The sequence below is a fragment of the Rhamphochromis sp. 'chilingali' genome (assembly GCF_963969265.1).
Source record: "Rhamphochromis sp. 'chilingali' genome assembly, chromosome: 6".
In the NCBI taxonomy this organism is placed as follows: Eukaryota; Metazoa; Chordata; class Actinopteri; order Cichliformes; family Cichlidae; genus Rhamphochromis; species Rhamphochromis sp. 'chilingali'.
The window spans coordinates 35,100,280-35,122,478 of record NC_137933.1 but is presented as its reverse complement, the minus strand read 5'-3'; the positions used below and the strand labels follow the sequence as shown (position 1 = coordinate 35,122,478).

Below are 22,199 nucleotides of genomic sequence, written 5' to 3'. Positions count from 1 at the left end.
GCAGGAACGCCTGGGCTATTGGTAGTTTTCAAGTGTGGTGTGAAAGGGAATAGCTGTAAAATATATTGATGCTGAACCCCTCTCTATTGATAGGCTGCAGTGCGTGAACAATCTTCAGGCTGGAAAGACACTGGGCCACCGCATGGCCAATCTGACACAATTAGGGTGAAACGGGCCAGAAAATACTATTCTCTCCCTTTCTCCTCTATCAATCGAGGCTTAAAAAACTCTGCAGAATGGGGAGACGAGGGAGGGAGACAATTAGCGAGAACCTTTAAGTGAAAATCCTCATCGGCGAGGAAGCCATCACTGAGGTTTCTCCTTGCTCCGGAGAAACAGATTTGTTTTTCTTCGCTGAAATTTGGAGCAGTGAAGTTGCAGATGTGAGCTTCTTGCAAAGGAATGCATTTTGCAAGCTCCCCCTGCCTGCCTCCCCCTTTCACTTATGTTTTGCTACAGGAGGACCACACAGATCCTGGGTTTCATACAAGGAAAATTATAAACAGTTTCATCCAGCCTATCTCGTCATATACTGAGAGGATTTGTGCTCAGAGCTGTGCTGCTGTGGGCCTGGAAATGGGTCCCACGGCTGACTCCTCAGTGACGACCAATCGGTGGCCAGGATTGTAAATGAGAGAAGGAGGGGGAAAGGCGCGACTTTTTCTTTCTTTTTTTTCGTGGAGGAGGGGTGTTGTGGGGAAATGCTCGGCGGACCGTGAAGCGTAACAGCCAGAAGAAGGACAAAGACGCACATAGCGGGACAAAATGGGACTGAGAGAAATAGCTCTCAACTAAAAAAAACAAAAAAAAACAACAAGTTTGGAATGAATGCGTGGATGGATGTTAAAAGTAGTAGCGCTGGGAAGAATCGAAACTAGCAATGGCAGGAGAGTTCTAGTGTAATATCTGAGTTGTGTACATTAATTGTAGTTAGAGTTGTAAACTTTAGATAGCCCAATGGCGCGTTTCAGTGGCCACCTCAGATTTGCACCGGTGATGCGGAGACAGACTGCACTTTGGAGTTTGGATTTCTCGTCTTTGAACGGACATGCTTCCCGAATTGACTTTTCCGTTTCTTGCAACTACGCGTGGTGAATCCCCTGAGTCCGATCTTGACTTCTACTGTTGCAAATCTCACCGGGAGGAGCCAAACTCATCCAAGGTGCAAAAGTGAGTGGAGAATTTTTGAAAGAGCTGCGGTGTTAACAGGTTGTCTGTTGCGAAAACTCTCGGATGAAAAGAAAACTTGTATGAACTTCAGTGTGAAAGTTTCTGTGCCTGAGTCGCTCTGATCCTAATGTGCTGGTGGAGAAAGTGCACGTCACCGAACTACAACTCCATCCAAGCATGAAATGTTGGTGCAGCGCCCTGGCACTTCTCCCGTGGGTGCTGGTGGCCTTGGATGCACAGCTAATATGCTGGCAGGCGCTTCTCCGGTGCCACGACGAACCCGAGTGCGAACTTGCATACAATCAATACATGACAGCATGTGAAGGTAACATCAAAGGAACTAGAAAGCAATGCCCCAGCCACTGCATCAGCGCGCTGATAAGGCTGAATCACACCCGCAGTGGGCCAGATCTGGAGACCTGCGACTGCGCTCAAGATCTGGACTGCCTCAACGCCAAGCGGGCCATAGAGCCGTGCCTGCCCCGAAGACACCCGAAGGACGCCGGAGGTATAGGGTGCATGGAGGCCCGGCAGCGCTGCGAGGAAGACAGCAACTGCCACACCTCCCTGGCAGCCTACATGTCATACTGCGGGCAGCTGTTCAATGGCCGGAAGTGCTCCTCCAGGTGTAAAGCCACCATTCAGCAGATGCTGTTCATCCCAAACGGCATGCTTCTGAACCGCTGCATTTGCGATGGAGTGGAGAGGCCTTTGTGTGAAGTGGTCAAGGAGAACATGAGCAAACTTTGCTCCATAGGAGACCACAGCGTTGTTTCAGACCCGACTAAAGGTTATGAAGATCCAAACAAAAACAATTACCCTAAAAATGACAAAAAGGTGGATTTTAGTGAAAACTCCTCTGCTTCTCAGAGCTTATCCAGAGGCGTGTTGCCCTTGTTTCTTCTTACAGCACGGATATTATACTGAGGGGATGGGTATTTTTACAGTTTTATGAATAAAATGTACTGTACAAAAGCAAAATTATCCCGTATTTAATTTAATAAGGACTTGGTAACTTTCTCAAAGACACTTGAGCAGGCGATGCTTTGCTGGCAGAGGACTTGAATTCAGGTCTGCAGGATGAGAAAGGTTATTTTTTTCGTCCCTGGGCCCCTCAAACTTCTCGTGCTAGTTTCATGGTGACAGACAGCACTGTAATGGTTTGTGTAAAATTTCCACAACCTTAGTAATTCTCCATGCACATCTCACTCAGGAAGTATTTCCTTTCGATTTGTATACTGTACATGCTCCTTTTAGTTTTCCAAGTTAAAATTCCCCACCAGTTTAAGTTAAAAGAAAGCTTTTGTCAAAAATATCAAAAACATTTTCATGTAGCAGTGAGAGGAAATTAACCAGACCGTATTTTGTTGAAGCGCACGGCCACTTTGTTTGCCCTCAAACAGCTCCTGTTTATTTGGTTTGCTTTCAATGGTACTTGAAGTGTGGCCTTATTAAGACCTTGGACAAACATTGGATCCATCCAGTCTCTATTTGCTCTGCTCTCTATTTCAGGGGCCTTTTCATTGTTGCAACAGCCACACTTCAAATATTTGTAGGAACAGTGAGAGGACAGGCAAGGGTGTGTGATCAAGTACTTAAATTAACTGAAGCGCCTCTCCAGCACTCTGTCTTGTTCCCCTCCCCCATTTGAGATTGTGTTATTGAACTTTTCCTGAGACCACCCTCACCCCCTTCTTCCTCCATTCTACTGCCTACCCCATTTGAGGCCTCTAAGGAGACCCCTATCTTTATTACTGCTTTCACACTGCTGCTACACTCCAGGAACAACTGCCAGCTGCTGGAGTGAACAAGTCAACGTACAACATTTACAGTTTGTCCACAAGACTGCTCACATCTACAGGTGGTCTGACAGTGCTTTGCTTTCTTTTTCCAAAGCACAATGTTGGATTTAAGCCACATATATGTAACAAACTGTGCAAGTTAAGGATGAGTAAGTCAGGTTTTATGAACAAAACAAACTCTGCTGAACAAAACACCTAAAGTAACACCAAGCAACACTAAATGCAGTAAATGGTAAACAAAACATCAAGAAGTAGTCTTGATGTTCACTGTGAGCAAACATAGTTATAATTCCTTATTTTATGTCACACAGGTTGGCTTGAAGTTGAAAGTGTTTCTTCATTTTGTCAGGATACATTTGTCAGGATACTTTTAAATTAAATGTTTTACCCAGCTATTTTCTAAATGACACACACACACAGATAAACTCAAGTTAATAATATGAGATTTTTACAACTTTTACATTTTCATGTTGGGGATCCTTTCCTCAGTAATTGTACTTTGAAGTCTTTTGTGTGTTTCGAGGCTAAAAACGTCAGAGCAAAACATCACATTCATATTTGTACTTGCACACATTGCTTTGAACAGCTGCTGCGTGGTTGATTTTACCTGTTTGCAGGTCCAGGGACTGAAACCAGCAGATTTTCAGTCTGACTTCTTACTTCCACGTTATGTTGAAAAAGGGGAAAATTAAAAACAAAGTTTTTGTTAGTTTTGATCACTTTTTCTGAAGCTGCCAGTTTGTGTCTTTGCCACTTGACATGCAGTCTTAAACAATGAATGTTAAGTGTTAAATTATGAAGCTATAGTATGAAGAATGTGTATATATTTTACCGTCATATGCAGTAAAACAAGTGTCGCTTAAATGCTTTTAATATAAACAAATGTAGCTCAAAGTTTGTTCACAAAACCTGTTTTTTGGATGTAGTTTTCAATGTTTCCTCTCATTTTTTGGGAATATAGCAGTAAACACTTCAGCACGTCTTCCTTCCTCCAAACTGGAGGATGCGTTTTATAATACATATATGACCTAATGTAGCCCAAGAATAAAAAGGAATAAATAATGTTGAACTTTTAACCAATGTGTGCTTGATTTTTACATCATTTCCCTGTCATATTTTGGTGATCGTACATTACCTCAAAGTCAGTGGAGCATTCATGACTGTATGTGCATATTTAATGATAATATTTTTTTAAAAGTAGTGTAGAGGATCCATGCGGTAGTTTTCAACCCATTCATCTTACACACAAAAGATCTGTGGTCCAACACTCAGAGGAAACAAACTCAGTCTCAGGGGCTCACAAGCTAATGTACTTAATGCTAGTCCCAAAGCTGGATAAAAGGGAAAAGGAAGGGCATCCGGCATAAAATCAGTGCCAAATCAAACATGCAGATTCATCCGTTGTGGCAACCCCTTGGGAAATAAGGGCGCATCCAAAAGTGTCTAGATATTTCAGTGGTATATGTGGCATGAGCTAAATCTGCATATAATGTGTAAACCTTCACATACTAGCACTTATTATATTTTAATCATATTTCTTCACATTAAAGTTTCACTATAAAATAGTTATATGACGTTAGCATTTTGGGTTCCTGGAAACAGTCATTCTCAAGTCAGCTAAGGGACTGAGTGGGTTTGTTTTGTCAGTATTGCTTTCAGTACTGGATCCTGTGTTAATTTTACCTTTTGTTCATTTGAAATGGGCGGTAATGGTCAGGTTGTAAGAGTTAGGAAGTTCTGAAGAGTACTATATTGCATTTCAAACACATGAGTCATAGTTACGTAGATGTAAAGCACAAAACCTTTAAAATGAAAAAGGTAAAGAAAAGCAGATAAGCCGATACTGGAAAGATTTAATCATATACCTTCAAACTTTCCCAGTGTCAGTGTGACTTTGCTAATGACCGAAAATATAATGAACTACTTCAGAGCAAGCCACCATTTGGTGCTTCCTCCACAGTTACTGAGGTATTTGCAAGTCGTTAACAAACTGTGAAATGATCATTAGCATTAGCAGTTAGGTGTGAGCTGAGCTGCACACCTGTTCTGCAAATGTTACTTTAGGCATGTCCAAATGGTACAAGCAGTCGGACAAACAAAAAAGGAATAAACTGAGGAGTAACGTTTTTCCACTATACTTGCGTGAAAAAAAACAGACCTACATTTGTTGAGTAATTACGTTTTGGAAGTTTGTTACTTGAGCTAACAGGTGGCAAATTTCAGTAACATCTCCAAGCCTGGAGAGAACTTCTATACAGCCTTTACTGATTTTTTCTTTTTTTCTTTTGTAAACCACAGGAATTCTCAAGTAGGTCCAACTGTCTGCTGCGAGATAGAGAAACAATGCAGCCTACAGCTACAATATAGCACGACTCCATCTCATGTAGTTAGACTGTCTTTGGTTCAGTCTGTCTTAACCACTGCCATGCATCTTAAAGTCCTCCAAAAAAAAAACCACCCTGTCCCCCCAATTCTGGGAGCAAAGTCAAAACAAACATGCACAGAGGAGCCTTGGGGATTGTGTGTGGAGGAGAATGGGGGGTGGGGTTACAGAGGGAGCAGTGTGCTGGAGCCCATTTTCTAAATTATCTTTATTCAACATTTCTTTAAAACAAACCCCCCTGTTCCCCCAACTCCAAAGTGGGGTGACCCATGGATTTGGGAGGTTCTTATGTCACACGCATACAATGTTCCATTCATGACAGCCATGGAGTCATAGCAACTAGCCGACCTGCTCTCTATGTAGAGGGATGATGGAGTCAAGGTCACCCAGCTCCTTAGGGACCAGAACATACAAACCCCTCTTTATAGGCAACAGTGATACCAGCACTACTCGTGTGTAGCTTTAACAGTACCAAAAGAAAAAGAGAGGGAGGAAGGGAATATGGAGACTGATCGAAGCCACAATGCTGTAGGTCGTGGTTTAGGAGAGGAGGATCGGTGATGTTTTGGAGGAGGGGTTGTGGGATAAGTTTTCCATCTAAGAAGCTCCCATTCTGGGCTGCATTACTGTAAGGTTATTCAGCAGACTTTTTAAGAAGGCAATATAAATTGGCAGTACTCCCAGAAACAACAAAGCAAGCACAAGGGTCAAAATTGCATCCAAAGTTTTCCTGGCAGCAACATGCTCGCGCTATGATTAAAGCAAAGAAACTGAGCCAACACCACGGGCACCGACAGCCAATTACAGCCCCCTCCATAGCACAGCCACAAACTCATCACCCAATGGTTCTTCATCCCGTTGCTTCGGGGCCATGCTGTTTCTGCTCTAACCATACGGTCTGGTACTGATTTACACCTGGCATGACCAGGTGATTGTTATTAGCTAAATGAGAGCACAGAAAACAAACATTAATCTGAGTCCTGGTTTTGAAGACCGCTCGTAAACCTATGACAACCACAGCTGCAGTTTTTTAAGATATCAAAATACATCTCTTTCCGATTTTCACAAAACTTTGTCTTTTGATCTACTGATCCAGTTTTTAAATGGGCAATTTAATATTGGAAATAAGTTGGAAAAAGCGAACGTGACAGAAATAAAAAAAGAATAATCAAAGAACTGTGGAAATCAAAATATCTTGGCTTTTAGAGTTTAGCATAAATGAAAAACACACACACAGATTCATGCATTTCCATTAATGGAGCAGTACTGTGTTTCACTGGAAACTGCATGGTAAACACATCTTTCAAACTCCGAACTTTCACTTTGTAAGACAGGCCTTGTTTTCCCCCCAAAGAGGCAAAAATCTTATTTTGGGGGTGAGTGGGACAATCATTTTACTTTTCCAAAAAAGATAACAGTAAGCCAAAGCTTCACAGAATAAAAATGTGGATCTATCATGTTAGGTCTTCAACTGACATAATTTTGTGAAAAAATCTGGACGTAGCATTCTTGGCAAAAGAGATTATGCAGATGAAATAAATTCCTCACCATTCTCCAGTTTTTGTGACATTTTATTGAATCCGTTATCTCATCTCATGAATCATATTATTAACAAGTATTCTTACTTTTCCCTTCCCTGCCTCCCTGTCTCCACCCCTCGTGGACACGAGCCAGCTGTTTCTACAGAGCGCACTTCCAGATGATGACGGTGGTGAGGAACCAGGAGCGCTGTTCACACGAAGACAAATAAATCTTTGCAAAGATTCTGAAAAATGAGTGTTTGCGACGTGCTGCTGACAAAACTTCAGACTGCACAATTTTTAAAGATTGTGATTTTATTTTGAGACAGAACTGTCATTTGTGATTTGTCATTTAATAAATACATATTAAAATTCACACTGTATAAAGAAATTAAATAATGAAACAGTACAGCAGAATGAAAATCTTGCAAACAAACATACAGTATAATATTTTTGATAATTGTATTAAAGCTCCCTTTTGGAATATTCAAATAAATGAAATCTAAACGGTCCGTGAAGACCTACAACAGCGAGGATCATTGGCTTGCCACCATCTATTAAGTTTTTTACCGTTTCACAGAGGCCCAGTTATGAAGGCTTTACTTGAACTCCACAACTCAGTGTATCCCTCAAATCTAAAGCCAGTGCCAAACCTAAGAAAATGCATGTCTAGTGTAAATAAGGCAGAGGCCGCACCTCTCCAGTTTTCCCCTCATAGCGGTGGAGAGAACTCCATCAGTGGAGAGAGCATGGTGAGCCTGTGGTTCACCCACAGTAAAGGCAGTGGGGGGAAAAGGGGGGTGCGGAGTAGTATGTAGCTGTTTGTACAGGCCTCTATATCATATATCGTACACATCATCTATACTATTTGCTGAAAATGCTTTTGAAACATCTGTATTTTCAGTTTTTCGCAGGTTTAGTTAAACTTCAAATACATTTGAATGTTCTACACCAAACCAAAATGCAACAGTGCCAGTTGCGTGTTGCCGTGACAGTGTTGTATTGTCATACAAGCTGTCCACCATTTACATATCAATGGTGTGTCAGTAGGAGGGGATTCGGGCTAAGCAGGGCAACAACAGTGTAAAGAACAGGGAACTTTCACATTCAGCAGTGTGCAAATCCAAAATTCAAGAGTTTCTTACCAGCCAACCTTTTTTTTCCTGAAAAATAATAAACAGAAGTTCACTACCTGTCCAATCATTTCATGTAAAAACTTTACAGCATCAGCCAAAACATTGACCACATTTGGCTGGCAAGTGCAATATCCCACCCAGATAGTGTACTCAGTTGGTTAGGATGTGGTGTGATTTGGCTACAGCAGAAAGCTGGTCAGGTGAAGGCTCTGTGTCCAACCTGTACACTGACAGACAGCCGAGGAGTTCCAGTCTTCCCACGGTGGCTGTCCTGTTTACTGCAAACAGCAGGCTGAGAAGACAGAAATGTGTCAAGCTCCACTTTTTCAAGATTACAACACATTTCCTACAACATTTGAAATAATTATTCTCTAAGGGTTCGGTAAACACATCTGGCATCCAAAAAGATGAAGAATATTTTCCAGAGTTGCTTAGGAAACTTTTATGTTATTCATTTCGACTGATTAAAGGAAAACAGTGTGTTAGACTAAACATCTTCAACATTTTTATAAAAACAACTCTTTATAAACATTTAAAGTTTATTTATAAATTAATTATCTAACTTAATGCGCGTTTGTGTTACTACCTATGAGCTTAAATGTGATGTCTTTCTCCTTCTCCTGCTGTGTACAGAAGTGCACATCAGCAGCCCAGGTGTTCTGTCTGTGCCACTGCATAATTAGCAATCACCGTTACACTACGTAGATATCACTTCATCAATCAGTTTTCTGAATCTAAATTCAATTGTGAAACTTTAATGAAAGTACAGGCAGATTAAAGACCAGCTAATGTCCGAATTGACTGCATCAGATATTCAAGTCCTCACATGCGTCTCTGTTAGGTAATACTTAGGAGAGTCCAGGGCTGCAGTGCATGTGTGAAAAGTGCTTTAGTGTGTCGTCTCCTGTCCACTCTCCAGCATAGACAGACTGGCATCCCACCAAATAGTATATGTAGTTTGCAGTATATGTATACTCTTCTTGTGATTTTAATACTGATGTTATAGCAGTGACAGAAACTAATAATCATCTGCATTTAGAATAAAATGTACTCTATGCTTATTAGGCCTGCATCAGAATTCTGGCATGATCCCCATGTTTCAGATTTTTCCATGAAAATCCAATTGCTTATACTTGTTTGTGTATTTTTTTTTCTTGCTGACATTTTCTGCATCAGGGTAACAAAAGAAGCTTTGAATTATTTTCTATAACAATCTTCTTCTGAGGTGTTACAGCTCTAAGCCAACTCATCTTTGAACAAAGCCAGTACAAACAGCCACTGACACTGATAAAATATAATTAATTTTGTAAACACACTAAATCGTGACCTTGGAGGAGATGCGAGTCCTCTTTTATTGTTTGTTGCTGCATGAGCCAAACAGAACATGTCCAGTCCTTTTCCATAAATAAACCTTTATGTAAATGGAGTTATCAGATATTCATCTGCCAAGACCTTCATTTCTATCCCCTGCTGGGCTACACTGATCATGCATATGATGCCAGTTTAAATATTCAGGGCTCCAGGCTTGTAAGGGAAAGGTGCTGTACATGGACTACCAAGACAGTCTGACATGTGATTTTTTAGAGGAGTTTAGAGATCTCAGTTCTCAGCAAAAGTTGGTTATGCTTATGTTGGTGTAGTCTAAGGTCACCAGACAGACTTGGGCGTAGCTGCGACCCTCTCTACTACAGCTACTGTTGGATTAGTGCCAGCCAGGCTGACTGTGGTGTGGTTTTATTAAAATAACACCAGCAGAATAAGAAGCCACATTCTTCATGAAACTTAAACGGCCTCTACAGTCATCAGTTGCCTTCCCCCGTTCCTGTCTTTTTTTCTTTTTTAAATTCATAACTCCCCAGGAATCCCTAGCAGAGAACAGGATATTGTCCCGACTTTAAGTATTTACTATCCATCTAGGAGCAGAGCTTAGAAAATATGAGGAATTAGGTTTTGTCTACAAAGGTTACCACTACAGAAATTTGCAGATATTAAAACTTAACTTTGTGGAGACGTTTGACATGTAGCGACACAAAAGGAACAAAAAGCAACCCTTAAATAGAAGTTTCGAGTTTAGATTTTTTAAAGTTATTATTTTTTTCTTTGAATATGTCTCACTTTCACAATATAGGCTATACGGGAGGACAGGGCTGCATGGAAATAAAATGAAAGAGTCAGGGAGCCCAGCAGGGCGGCCAGAGCAGCAACAGAATGGCTCATATTTTACTAGTGGAAAAAACTTCAGTGAAAGGACATTTCATTGCAACTTGAGATGTGTGTTCCTCACCTACAGCAACTTCCACCACATCCCCTCACTAACACTACATATACTGTAGCTACTTATCAGAATGGCTGCAAGGTAAAATCAAAAAAGTAAAAACACATTTAAGGGCAAAGTAATGATTACACAACACAACAGGGAGACTCACAACTTCTGACGGATTCTGCGAGAGATTCTCGATCCAGAGAAACGTCCCTTTGAGTCTCCTGCATCTGAAAAATTAACAAAACATGTATCTTAAGATCCTTGCCTCTGTTTTTTTTGTAAATCAAATGTTTTCTCATACAGTCTGGGGTCTTTCTTCTCCTTCACTTGAATGTACGCTGAAGGAGTGCATGCTTACCTTAATATGCTTTTTGAGGTATTCAGCTCTGCTCATGAGGCTTTTAATCTGATGAGATACAAAATTCCAATAAATTTGGTAACAGATACACAGTTACAACACAGGCACAGTGGCTTTCATTTTAAACATGTTTTCTACTCAGGATTTTAACTGTGCCTGCAGCATGAATCCAGAAGCAAGGCTGACTAGTTAAAATATAATCCATCCCATAGTAGATGAGATAACAGATTGTACAGATATTCATAGTTCCTAGACTTCAGTGATCCCCCTTTTCTCTGGTTTTTAATAAAAAGTCTTCTTTGTTATCAAAAGGCTGTAAAACAAAACACATTAGTACAACCCTCAGCTGTAGTTTGTGGTTACATAACACTAGTAATTCTCAGACAGCTTCCAGTATGACCATATAGTCTAATTTTTTACATTTTATTGTGACTTAATTGCCTTTAAGTGAAGTATACAGATGGTTAATTGTTTTTTGTTGTGTATTATGTATTTTATTTATTATTTACTCTACACTGTGCTGATTTTGTGCATAAAACAAACAAACAAACAATAAATTCTGGATGCATGTTGGCAAAACCTGAATTAAATCAGATCAAACCAATCATCTCTGCAACTTAGTATTTCTATTTTTTGAAAAGATTTCATATGGCACACACGTGCAAGCGGTAACTGCTGTCATCACAAGGCTCGAGGATGCTCTTTACTGTGGTAATCAGTCCTTTGGTGATCATGAAGGTTTTTGGCTGCACCTAATACCTAGTTGTACCCCCACTTTGTCACAATTTAAAGCCAGCTCTCTCAGGTCTTACTGAAGTAACATCTGAGGATCGTAATGACGGGAGACCTAAATTGATGACGTCCATAATGTCCCTTTAAAACACCAATCTTTGGAGCCAAATAATCATTCTGACCACAGGTTTTTAGTATCCGGCTCTGACCCCAACCTTATGTAGCCACAAAACTTTAATCACAATCCCTTTAATCACCAACTACAATAAATGTGGAACAAATCTACACGGGTAAGCAAAGTATATGGGGCATGCTGATAACTTGCAGAAATTTTATTACCAACAAAGGCTACAAGACAAAGAGATCCCATGTATGCTCAGCCATAATGACACTATGTCAACATACACTAGCTAGATCCAAGCTATGACTCACTACTGAGAAGCCAGAATATTGAATTACAGCTTTGAGAGACCAAAGTGTGCTCAACAGTAGATATGAACGCACATGGAGGCCAGCCATGGCAGCATGTGTTGGCTTTTTTAGGTTCTCACATACACACATGCTTTCAATCTAATACCCCAAACTCGCCTCCCTAATGCTGCATTAGATTATTACAGCCGCAGCTGAATTTACTTAAGACAAGCACCCATAAAACTTCAAATAGGGAGGTCTACACGGCCCATTCAATCCCCCCCCCCCTTTTTTTTGGCTTTGTTGTTGAAATATGGCTGTCTGTTGTTGGATCAGTTTCTGGATTAACAATCTTCACAAAAACAAAAGACTCCGGAGCTTTACCAACAGACATACACAACACCTCATCAATGCAAGAATCCAGGATCCTAATTCCTCAAAGTTACAGTAAGCAATCTTACAGGATTGCAGAATTTAGGGTTTTATTCAGCTTCGTTGAGGATGTTGGAAAAACATGGCTATTATTCCCCCAGGTTCTCGCAAGTGTAAGAAGATTAGAAATAAATAAATGGATGCTGACCTTCTTGACATTTTAGATTCATCACATCCCCACATTTTTAAAAACATTTCATTTTTAGCTGACTGACTTTAAAGTTGACATTACTCTTTTGCAACAGAGGCTTTCCAGCCTCTACAGTAACTGAAGTGGATTAGAAAAAACAATAGTCTATGAATGAGACATCTAGCTAAATTTTAGCAAAGTTTTTAAATTGTAAAACCAAAAAAAAAGCACCATAAAGCTTTATATAACTGATAATTTGTCAGTATGTGTACCTCTGCAAGAGTGGTCACGTGACACACTGGTAATACAAGATATCCAATTATCTACGTGGACAGTGATCTATGGGTATGTTACAGGAACTATAGATGATGAATTATATTATTTGTTCTTTACCAAAAAACAAAACAAAAACAAAATCGTATTTGATGAGTGGAAAAAATGCTTGCAGGTTATGTGATGGAGTGTGTATTGTGGAAGGTGATCAGCTGAGGGCTCAGTGGAGGTAGGAGATTGTCGTTCCTACTGTGAGCACTGAACCAGAATCCCTTCCTCACACACTCACCTCGCTGTGGAGCAGCTCCCTCCTGCGGCCCTGGGGCTCGGCTGGCTCACCAAGAGGAGAAAAAAAAAGACATAAGAATAATGAGGAAAATAATGAGGAGATGAAGGGAGGAGAGAAGTCCAATACCTAATTACTTAGTTTGTTCTGGGAGAGGTCAACTACAAGACTGGATTTCACTAGTGAGGTTCAAGATGGGATGGTTTCTAATGTAGGCCAGTGTTTTCACCAACTACCATCCAAAAGAGAAGACTCACAGAAAATGGAGAGAGATGAGCAGTAAAAAGAGGAGTCTGTGGTAGTTAGGCATGATGAAAAGCTGTGTGGCAAAGAGCTCCTAGACAGTCAAAGAACCAATCTTTTCCCCCGACTATACTCCTCATGGTATCCTCTGCCACAACAAGGCTCCCTGACACTGGAGAGAGAAGGTGGTTGAGACTGCATTCACCAACCAACTAAACCAGTATAGCATAACAAATCTAAAAAAAAAAAAGAAAAAAAAAAAGCTATCAGCGTTATTCTACACGTGTAAAAATTTTCTTCAGACAGCTTTAGAAACTAATATCCATTTCAAGTGAAAAAGTAACAGTATTTTTTAATTGACCAGATTTGTTTCAAAAGCAGTATCTGAATGCTTAGAGCTCTTGTCTATTAGAAAGATAATAGTTTTTGTTTGTTTCCAGTGTGTAAACACAAATAAGTGAAGTGTTCTGTCTGAATGGGAAGCAGATGGCAAGGCTTTCATACCACACACAGGGTGCTGGCACGGGTCTCATCCCAGCTCAAAGCCACATCTGGATCACTCTATTCCACCTCTTCCATTGGGCTGATCTTCCAGATGAGCTCATGAACCCAGCCTAATGGACGCCAGGCCACAGACAGAGTCACTGGAGTCTCTTCTGTTACTCTGTCTGTCATACTAAGTGTCCCCATCTCTCTCCAAGTCTGTGGTTTCATAGTCTCTTGTCTTTCACCCTTTCAGATTACCTTTCACTCTCCCCCGGTCACCCTTTCTTTGCATCCACCTCTCTAAAAGACCCTTTGTCATGTTTAGTATCTTTTCTTATTCTAGTTAAATTACTCTTTATTCACTCTCCAACGTCTTTCCCTTGAGGATCATTTTTCCTTAGCTATTTCTTGACCTAGCTATAGCCTCAACTCTAACTGAATTTCCTGAACTCTGAGTCCTAGCCTACTCATTATTACCCCACTTTACATAACTCTAAGTGCCAAGCTGCCTTTTAAAATTATTTTTCTTCAAAATCTTTCTTATTTTTCTCTCTCTAGTACCAAATATTTGCAAACACACGAACAAAGCTGCTACAGTCTCAGTGTGCAGAGAAAGTACCAGATAGAGGACTACAAGATGGTTTCATTGTCTTTGGTGACACTTCAGCATTCCCTATGCTTTAGCACTTTAGCTTACCTTAAGAACCGGTGAAGTGGCTCAGCAACCAACATCTATAAAAATCTGAATAACTGATGTTATAACGAAAGAAATGTATTTGTCTACCTGCTAGTCCCAACAGTAGTTCTCCTAAACACTGCTGGTACATATCCAGTGCCTCAAGGTCATCTGATCCACTCTCCTCCTATACAGGAAAGTTAGGCAGAAATTATTTAAGCCAGTATATCAAGTAACTAAAAACTAACTAGCACCACTACTACTACTACACAATTTATTCCCTTCTTGTTGGCTGCTGAAACAACAGACACAAAACTGAAAAAACAAACAAACATTTGTTTGGTTCACAAATGAGCTTAAAAGATGTGGTTTGGATATCAATCTAAGAGAAGGGTTTGGTTTTTTACTCTTCCACTTAGGTCTTATTCTCCATTATATTGCCTTTACTTCACTTTGCCTTTATGTGTAACTACAGTGATGTCATCATCCCGCAATAAACCCATCTAACCTTAGCAATGGCAGTAGAGGCCATCTCCAAAGCAGCTAGCAGACGTGGCTGATCTTTAGACATTTCTGCAAATGAAGAAAAACAGAAAACTACTTTGCATTGCTGTTGAATTTAGATGGACACACAGCAGAACTCATTCTACTGAAACATATGCAGAACTTTGAAATTAGCATGAAATATTGATGCATCTTATGACAAACTGTATTGTGGACACAGTGGTTTAGTTATATATTTGAGTAATTGTTTGAGCTTCAGACTGAAGAAGCTTCTCGATGAGAGGTAAAACGTCTTCAAGAAACCTAAATAAGTCCAGACACTTTTCTTTCCAAGCTCTTTAGACTACGATGACCTGGATGACTGAAAACCTTCACAGACATTTCACCTCCAGGACAAAGAGAAATGAACATTTTTTTCCTTCTAATACTGATTAAAGTTTTACATGTTTCATCTTTGCATGTTTGCTATTCTACAAAAACCCATTTTGAAGTAAACATCCAATTATTTGATCTAAGTTAAAAGAAAAATGATACACAGTGTGTGGCTAAACAAGGCTCAAGTTTGATTCATAGTGCAGCACTAAGTGAACCTGGACTTCACAGACATGTTGCTTGAATGAAGGCTGCAAAGACTGGTGTGTGGCCTTGGTAATAATGTGTGTGTGTGTTACTTCGGTAGCACATATACTAAAATTGGAACGATACAGAGAAGATTAGCATGGCCCCTGCGCAAGGATGACACGTAATAATGTGTGGTGTAAACATAGGATATTGATTAACAAGCACAGTGCTTATGTAAAACAAAATACAGCAGGCTACATCCAGCTTGGGAGCCATGTGGTGCCTCAGCCTCTGCCCGGAGATGTATGTTTTTTATTTTTATTTTTTGTTTCTTTACCTCGGAGGATGTCCCTGGAAGTCCGCGCCTGCTCGAAGCTCAGCCTGTTGTCCGAAGCTACCAGGGCTTTCAGCTCCTCAGCTCTGGACACATACTGCCTGACCTGTGGAAAGGCCGCTTACATTGACTTAACTTAATTACATCAACCACAACATATGGTTCTCATGCTCTCTATACACACATATGGTTTTCATAAAGAAGAATTCATTACAAGTGAGAGCCACTGGATTATAGGGAAAAAAGCAACTGAAAATAGAGGGCAATCCACATGTGAATGTGAGGACTGTTTTCAGGCCTACCTTTTGCCTGAGGGCCTCTTTACGTTGACAATTTGTTTCATCTAGGGAGGGCAAAGAAAAGAGATGTGTTGGTTTTTCATTTATTGAGTTTCCTTTGCCAGTTTATTGTGCTGGAACAAAGACAGTGCATCATAGTGGGCCTTAAGTCATAGACAGGATATTATGGTGGTTGTTGCTCTTACAATAAATAGCAGGGACAAAGTGCTCAAGAGCACTGCAGTAAAGCGAGAGTGCTGCAGACCTCTCCCCCTCCTGGTCCTTCTGAACGGCCTGTAGGACCAGCTTTTTCTGGAAAGAAGAAACAGAAAGTGGTATTACTGATTGGAAACGGATACAAACGTCTATTCATTAACACCACACAGCGAAAGTATGTTTACAGACCTACAAACGCATGTATAAAAGTCAGTCACATACAAAATATTTCTTGAAAATCTGGAATAATCCTAGTCTCTTACCGCTTTCACTATACTTTCTGCAGTTGGCATGTGCTCCATATCCACAAAAGGGTGGGTAAAGAACTCTGCAAAGGTAATCCGGGCATCTGGATTTCTCTCCAGCAGCCGCAACAGAAGGTCTCTGCAGTCCTTGGATACCCTGGCCCCGGGAGGGAGCTGATACAAAACACAACCTTATTGCATTGCATCCAATCGGCATGGTGATACAAGGAAAAAGGACAGCACATTGTTACCACAGACCCTCTGGTCTCACGTTGCTACTTTCTGTCAAAAGATGACCTTTAAACTCTCTGTGTGAATCCCTGGATAATGGGCCATGTGCTAATGCAATCAATTAAGTCTAAGACTAATGTCTGATTCAAGAATCCTAGTGTTTTGAAAGTCCTCCAACATTAAAGTGCACGGATCGCGGATGCCCCAGTAGCCCATCACGTACAAAGGCTGGACAGAGGGTTTCATTACTGTCATGGGACCTTTGCTGCACGTCATTCCGCCCCTCTTTCCCCTTTTCTTGTCTCCATTAAAGAAAGGGTAAAACAAGCACATGTTTTCTTGATAATTCTTCCAATCTTAAGCCTAATGTGGTTTGCGCATGTGGCAAAAAATAGGACAAAGACACAAATAGAGTTATTAGTTACTAAGCCATTTAATTAATTATCTCTCTCTGTCTCTTTTTTAAGAGATCACAAGCCCTTGTTTTCTGTATGTAAACACAGTTTTCAGTCCCAGACTGCCCTCTTAAATCAGTATTTGTCAAACTCTGGAGTAGACCACAGAATCACTGCAGGAGAGGACAAATGAGAAGAGTAAAAGTATGGAATGAAGCTAAGAGAGGATAACATTTATTTAGGGAATAAACAAACAGCTTATGCTGCTGTCTTGATGTTTATTTCACTCAAATTCATCTAGTATCTTTTATTATTTCTCATCATTTAAAAGTTCATGTTCTTCAGCTTCCTAGAAGAGACATTTCAGATTGTCTTGAATGTTGTAGGTGATTTAAGAGGACCAGTCATGTTTCAGTAGAGCTTCAATTGCTGGTTCCTCTTGAGTGGAATAGTTTGCCATCTAGTGGTTAAATCCAGTACATGGGAGAAAAATACTTGCAACTGTTGTGTTTTCTACACAGGCCACCTACAGCATATTTCAGATTTACTGTTAGGAAATTATTACTATGCTATCTAATTTGAAGAAGATGTAATGATACATATCAATCTGGAAAACCTGATCAACCCCAATATACTATGGAGATACTGTACAAATGTAACAAAATGAAATGCTTAAATTTGTGCCTTTGCATACTGACGAGCAATTTTTATAAACATAAGAAACATAACTATAGCATTCAGCAGGATTTCTACATCCATAGTTGGAATAGTCATTGTCATTTGCACATTTGCTCATAACCAGTGCAATTCAAGTTTTTCTAACACATTCACCAGATTGCTCATAACTTACTTCAATAGGTTGGTTGCTCCTGATCTTCTCCTCTAATTCAGCATATGACTTTGATGCAAATGGTGCTCTGCCAAACAATGCCTCTGTGTGCACAAAAACAATGGGCAGTAGATTATTACAAAAGAATAATTATGCAATAATTACTGAGTACTTCATAATAAAAAAAAATAAAGAAAGTGATTCAACTGAGCAATCTTAATAAACTCTTGCACACAGATACACAGATAGACAGACAGATAGACAGATAGATATTAAAACAATCAACAACTTGAATGTTGGATTTTATTGAAAAATTCTGTGCAAATGAAAAATTAAATTAATTCTACTTAGCTTTTCTAAAAAGCACATAATATAAAATATTCTTTTCATTTTGCACTGTACAGTGTCACACCGATAGCACACGTTACTGCTGTGTGCTATTACAATATTATTGCACAATTACTGCACTAAAAACCCATAAAGGGCTCTTCACCACTCTGTCACTTGATGATTAATAGTTCAATTCTACTTTTAGCCTACTGAGTGAGCTCTTTCAAGCCTGCAGGGTCAGTCAGCTGATTAGCCTTTTATTGCTGGAAAAGGAGTGGTGTCAAGATATTATAAATTACTGTCAGAAGTGAGACACACAACATGGCACAGGACAGATTACACCAGATTCTGTGTACCCAGAACCACATTAGTTGCCAAGATGTCTAACACAAATGCATTACAAGTGACAAATGAAGCAAAGTATTCTTCATGTTGATGGCATTTCACATTCACAAGAGATAAAATATGTGAACACGCAGTACTTGCCATAGAGAATAACTCCTACAGACCACAGATCCACCCTGGAGTCATACTGCCGACGGCACACCATCTCAGGAGCCATGTAGAGAGGAGAACCTCTCAGGACACTCTGCTCGTCCCATGGGGACATGTATTGTGCAAAACCAAAATCTGTGGGCAAATTAGGAAGTAAATTACATCTGAAACTATCTGTTTATTCTCTACCAGTTGGCATGTTTACAGTAAAACATTAGCTTCCCGTGCTTGTTGTTTAGTGAGTGCATGTGATCACCTGCTAGTTTCAGGATAGAGCCGCTGAGCAGAATATTCTGGGGTTTCAAATCCAGGTGTGAGATATTTCGCTCATGAAGAAACTGGAGGGCACAAGCTGTTTTTGTGGACAGATGTAATAGCTCAGGATAGAATATGAATGCAATTTTATTCCACAAACAAGTATGCACAGCTGAAAAAGTTTTCGAATTGGATTTAATTTCCAGACTTCCTAAAACGGGTATGTAAAAACCTGCTTCATGCTGATTGCTTTCAAACAAGTCTCTCATCAAAAACATTCACATAAAACTTCAGCAATATTGTTTGAAATGGGAATCACCCACCAATCTGCTGCAGGAAGCGCCGAGTCACACTCTCAGGTAAAATCCTGCGACTGCGAATGAAGCAGGAGAGATCGCCACCAGAACACCATTCAAGAATCAAGTAAATATTTTCAGCATCCCACTGATGAAAAAGAAAAGTTCAGACACTGAGGGACAGAGTCGAAGCAAGAGTATTAGTTTTATTTCACATTTATTTCGTTAATATCTTTCTTAATGTTTTAAAAACATAAATATCAGCTAAAAAAGAAGAAAACAGGAAGAAAACATATAAACAAGAGAGAAATTATATAAAAAATTTATATAGAAAATTATATAGAAAGTGATATCCAAACAATTAATGTAGAAAAAGGTGCAAATATAGTAAACACAATATTGTAAATAACAAAATGTTTTAAAACAATTTATTATTTAATCTGGGAAAAGTTTATATAATAATATGGGTCTAGTGCCTTTCTGTTCCTTTTTCCTATTTTATTGATTTTTTTAAGTACCACAAATATTATTTACAGTATTTTTTTATTTTTATTTTGGGAGATTGCTGCAACTGGTCCAGGGTGTATCCTGCTTCTCACCCTACAACAGCTGGGAGAAGCTCCCGCCCTTATATTCCTGAACTAGATGAACAGTTATTAAAAAGCCAGACAGATAATATGGGACACAAAACTCTGCTCATCAAAAAAAAAAAAAACCTTGCATAAGTACCAGCTATACTAAAACACATGTATGAGCTAACCTGGAAGTCTTTCAGCTGCACTATATGAGGATGGCGCACAGTCTTTAGGATTTCAATCTCTGTGAGCAGATTTTCTGTGGAAGCCTTGTTAAGAGTCTTCTTTCCAACTACTTTAACTGCAACCACCTCTCGACTGTTCCCCTGCAAAACAAACAAACAAACAAAAAAAGGTTTTAACAGGACTACATAGTCATTTGAGAAATCAAGTACGCTCCATGACTAAAAAGTCCACAGAACCAACTTCAGCAGCAATGACTTGTGACCGTTTTCTGCATGACTACAGTTTCTCACAACATTATGGAAGAATTTTGGCCCACTCTCCTTTACAGTGTAGTTTTAGTTAACTGAAGTTTGTAGAAATTAATTTATATTCAGCTCTCTTAAGGTCTTGCCACGCTTTTAAATCGGGTTGAGCTCTGGACATTAACTGGACCATTCCAAAATCTTGCTTCTTTTCTTTTTCAACCATTCGTGACCAAATTAAGACAATGCTTTAACTATCAGTCAAATAGCCTCGCATTTTACTCTACAATATTGGTGCCGAGATCCTGTGGCTGAAAAACAAGCCCAAATTACCACTCCACTAATGTTGTTGACAGTTGGCAGGTGTTTGTGTTGATATGCTGTGTTTTTTGCTAAGTAGGGGCTGTACATTATAGCCAAACATCTCCACTATGGCTTTGTCTGTCCAAAGGACATTGTTTCAGAAGTCTTTTGATTTGTTATGTGCCATGTTGATTTGAGAGATAAGAACTTTTCTCCTGATAACCCCTCTTAGCAAGCCATATTATTCCGCCTTTTTCTAACTTTACCATCATGAACTTGAACATTTAACATGCTAGCTGAGGCTTTTGGAGTTAGGCTAGGCCTCTGTTAGGCTAGGACTCGGAGTTCAGGAAATTCAGTTAGAGTTGAGGTGACCACTTCTAAAAAACCTCAGCTTTTTTAGAAGTTGTCACACTTGCAGATGATCAATTAATCAAATGCGCAGGGTTGCATGGACACCTGTCTAAACTTTCTTTTTGACATTATTATGCATAGTGCATAACATACTCTGTGTGAGCCTTAAATGCAGAAAGAATTAGGAATGTAAAATGTGTGGTATATAATCAAAATGACTAATAATACCCACATTTACATATCACAGATTAACTCACCTTCCTGTAGGCTTTGTAGACTGTAGCATATGTACCACTGCCCAGCCGCTCTGTGAGAATAAAGTCTGACAGTTTTGGAGGAGCAAAGCTGGAAGTTGATGCCATGTTGCCACCAGCATGAGATTCTCCCACACAGATCTAAGCTGGAATTTAAGATCGATATGCTGCCTGTTAATACCAAATACCTAATTTTAACCAGCACGAAGAGAAGGAAGGGAAAGTCGTCAGTCTGACCACAGCCATATCGCTTCAAAACTATTGCAATAAAGCGTATTTCAAATATTCTATCAAATACATGTTTATAGTATAAACATTTTATTGAGTTGGCGTCACTTATTTTTCTCTATCCAGGCAGGCAAATCAATAGTTTGGTGAAGACTATAGCTTCAGTTTACTTTCGGTTGTTGTATCCTGAATTCATGCCGAATTTCAGACAGGCTAATGAATGCTCGTCTAGCAAGTATTTATCATCCTAATACACAAAAGAACCGTAAACAGTTTTTTTTCTTTAAAAGTGCACACATTCCTGTTTACCCTGTTAGCTTCAGAAGTTCTAGCAAGCTAACTTAGCACTTTTACATTATGCTAGTATGTACACAGCCACTAGATGTACTCGAAGTAAACCAATGCCCGGATTAAACACAGAGTATATACAGGTTTCCTGGTTCACACAAAAATAACAAATGGACCAGGAAATATCTGTCACGAACCTGTAGGCCAGCCGCAGCATATGAATGAGGAAAGTACTGTTTACATCCCTGCTGTTAGACTGTCTCATGCTGTACAGCAGCTGACGTCAACACGTATTAAAAATATGTTACTGCCTCCTAGTGTTGATACTCCGTTACTGCAAGTCAAGGGAGCGATGGCTTTCTATGAAAAAGTCGTTTTTGATAGCGGTTTAGTATACTAGGAAATTAGAATTGTAACATCCACAAAAATATTACTCACTTCTCGAGGAGATCAGTTAAAAGATCTGCTTAAAACTGAATAAATCCTTTTTTTTAACCTA

General features: G+C 39.7%; 2 protein-coding genes across 2 annotated transcripts; one reads left to right on the top strand and one right to left on the bottom strand.

Annotated features, from left to right (window-relative positions):
- Positions 1-260: 260 nt before the first annotated feature.
- On the top strand, positions 261-4,048 carry LOC308397930 (growth arrest-specific protein 1). Its single transcript, XM_080884212.1, has one exon. It carries the CDS (start codon positions 1,348-1,350, stop codon positions 2,095-2,097), a length of 750 nt encoding a protein of 249 aa, XP_080740338.1. The 5' UTR covers positions 261-1,347; the 3' UTR covers positions 2,098-4,048.
- Positions 4,049-8,147: 4,099 nt separating this feature from the next.
- ulk3 (unc-51 like kinase 3) lies at positions 8,148-22,001 on the bottom strand. Its single transcript, XM_080884132.1, has 17 exons — positions 21,898-22,001; positions 21,188-21,330; positions 20,031-20,171; positions 19,298-19,418; positions 18,976-19,071; positions 18,711-18,854; positions 17,916-17,998; positions 16,458-16,613; positions 16,185-16,290; positions 16,003-16,043; positions 15,704-15,806; positions 14,810-14,874; positions 14,410-14,488; positions 12,900-12,940; positions 10,633-10,680; positions 10,438-10,501; positions 8,148-8,303 (listed from the first exon to the last, which is right to left on the bottom strand). The coding sequence occupies exons 2-17, from the start codon at positions 21,290-21,292 to the stop codon at positions 8,287-8,289; spliced, it is 1,410 nt and encodes a 469-aa protein (XP_080740258.1). The 5' UTR covers positions 21,293-21,330; positions 21,898-22,001; the 3' UTR covers positions 8,148-8,286.
- Between the last annotated feature and the right edge of the window lie 198 nt (positions 22,002-22,199).

Excerpts from the sequence above, each read along its gene's own strand:
- LOC308397930 (XM_080884212.1), top strand. The coding sequence starts at position 1,348 with ATGAAATGTTGGTGCAGCGCCCTGGCACTTCTCCCGTGGGTGCTGGTG.
- ulk3 (XM_080884132.1), bottom strand. The coding sequence starts at position 21,292 with ATGGCATCAACTTCCAGCTTTGCTCCTCCAAAACTGTCAGACTTTATT. Across the intron at positions 17,999-18,710 it reads TGTAGGAGTTATTCTCTATG|AGGCATTGTTTGGCAGAGCA; the intron begins GCAAGTACTGCG and ends TTGTGCACACAG. Across the intron at positions 12,941-14,409 it reads ACTACTGTTGGGACTAGCAG|CCGAGCCCCAGGGCCGCAGG; the intron begins GTAGACAAATAC and ends TTGGTGAGCCAG.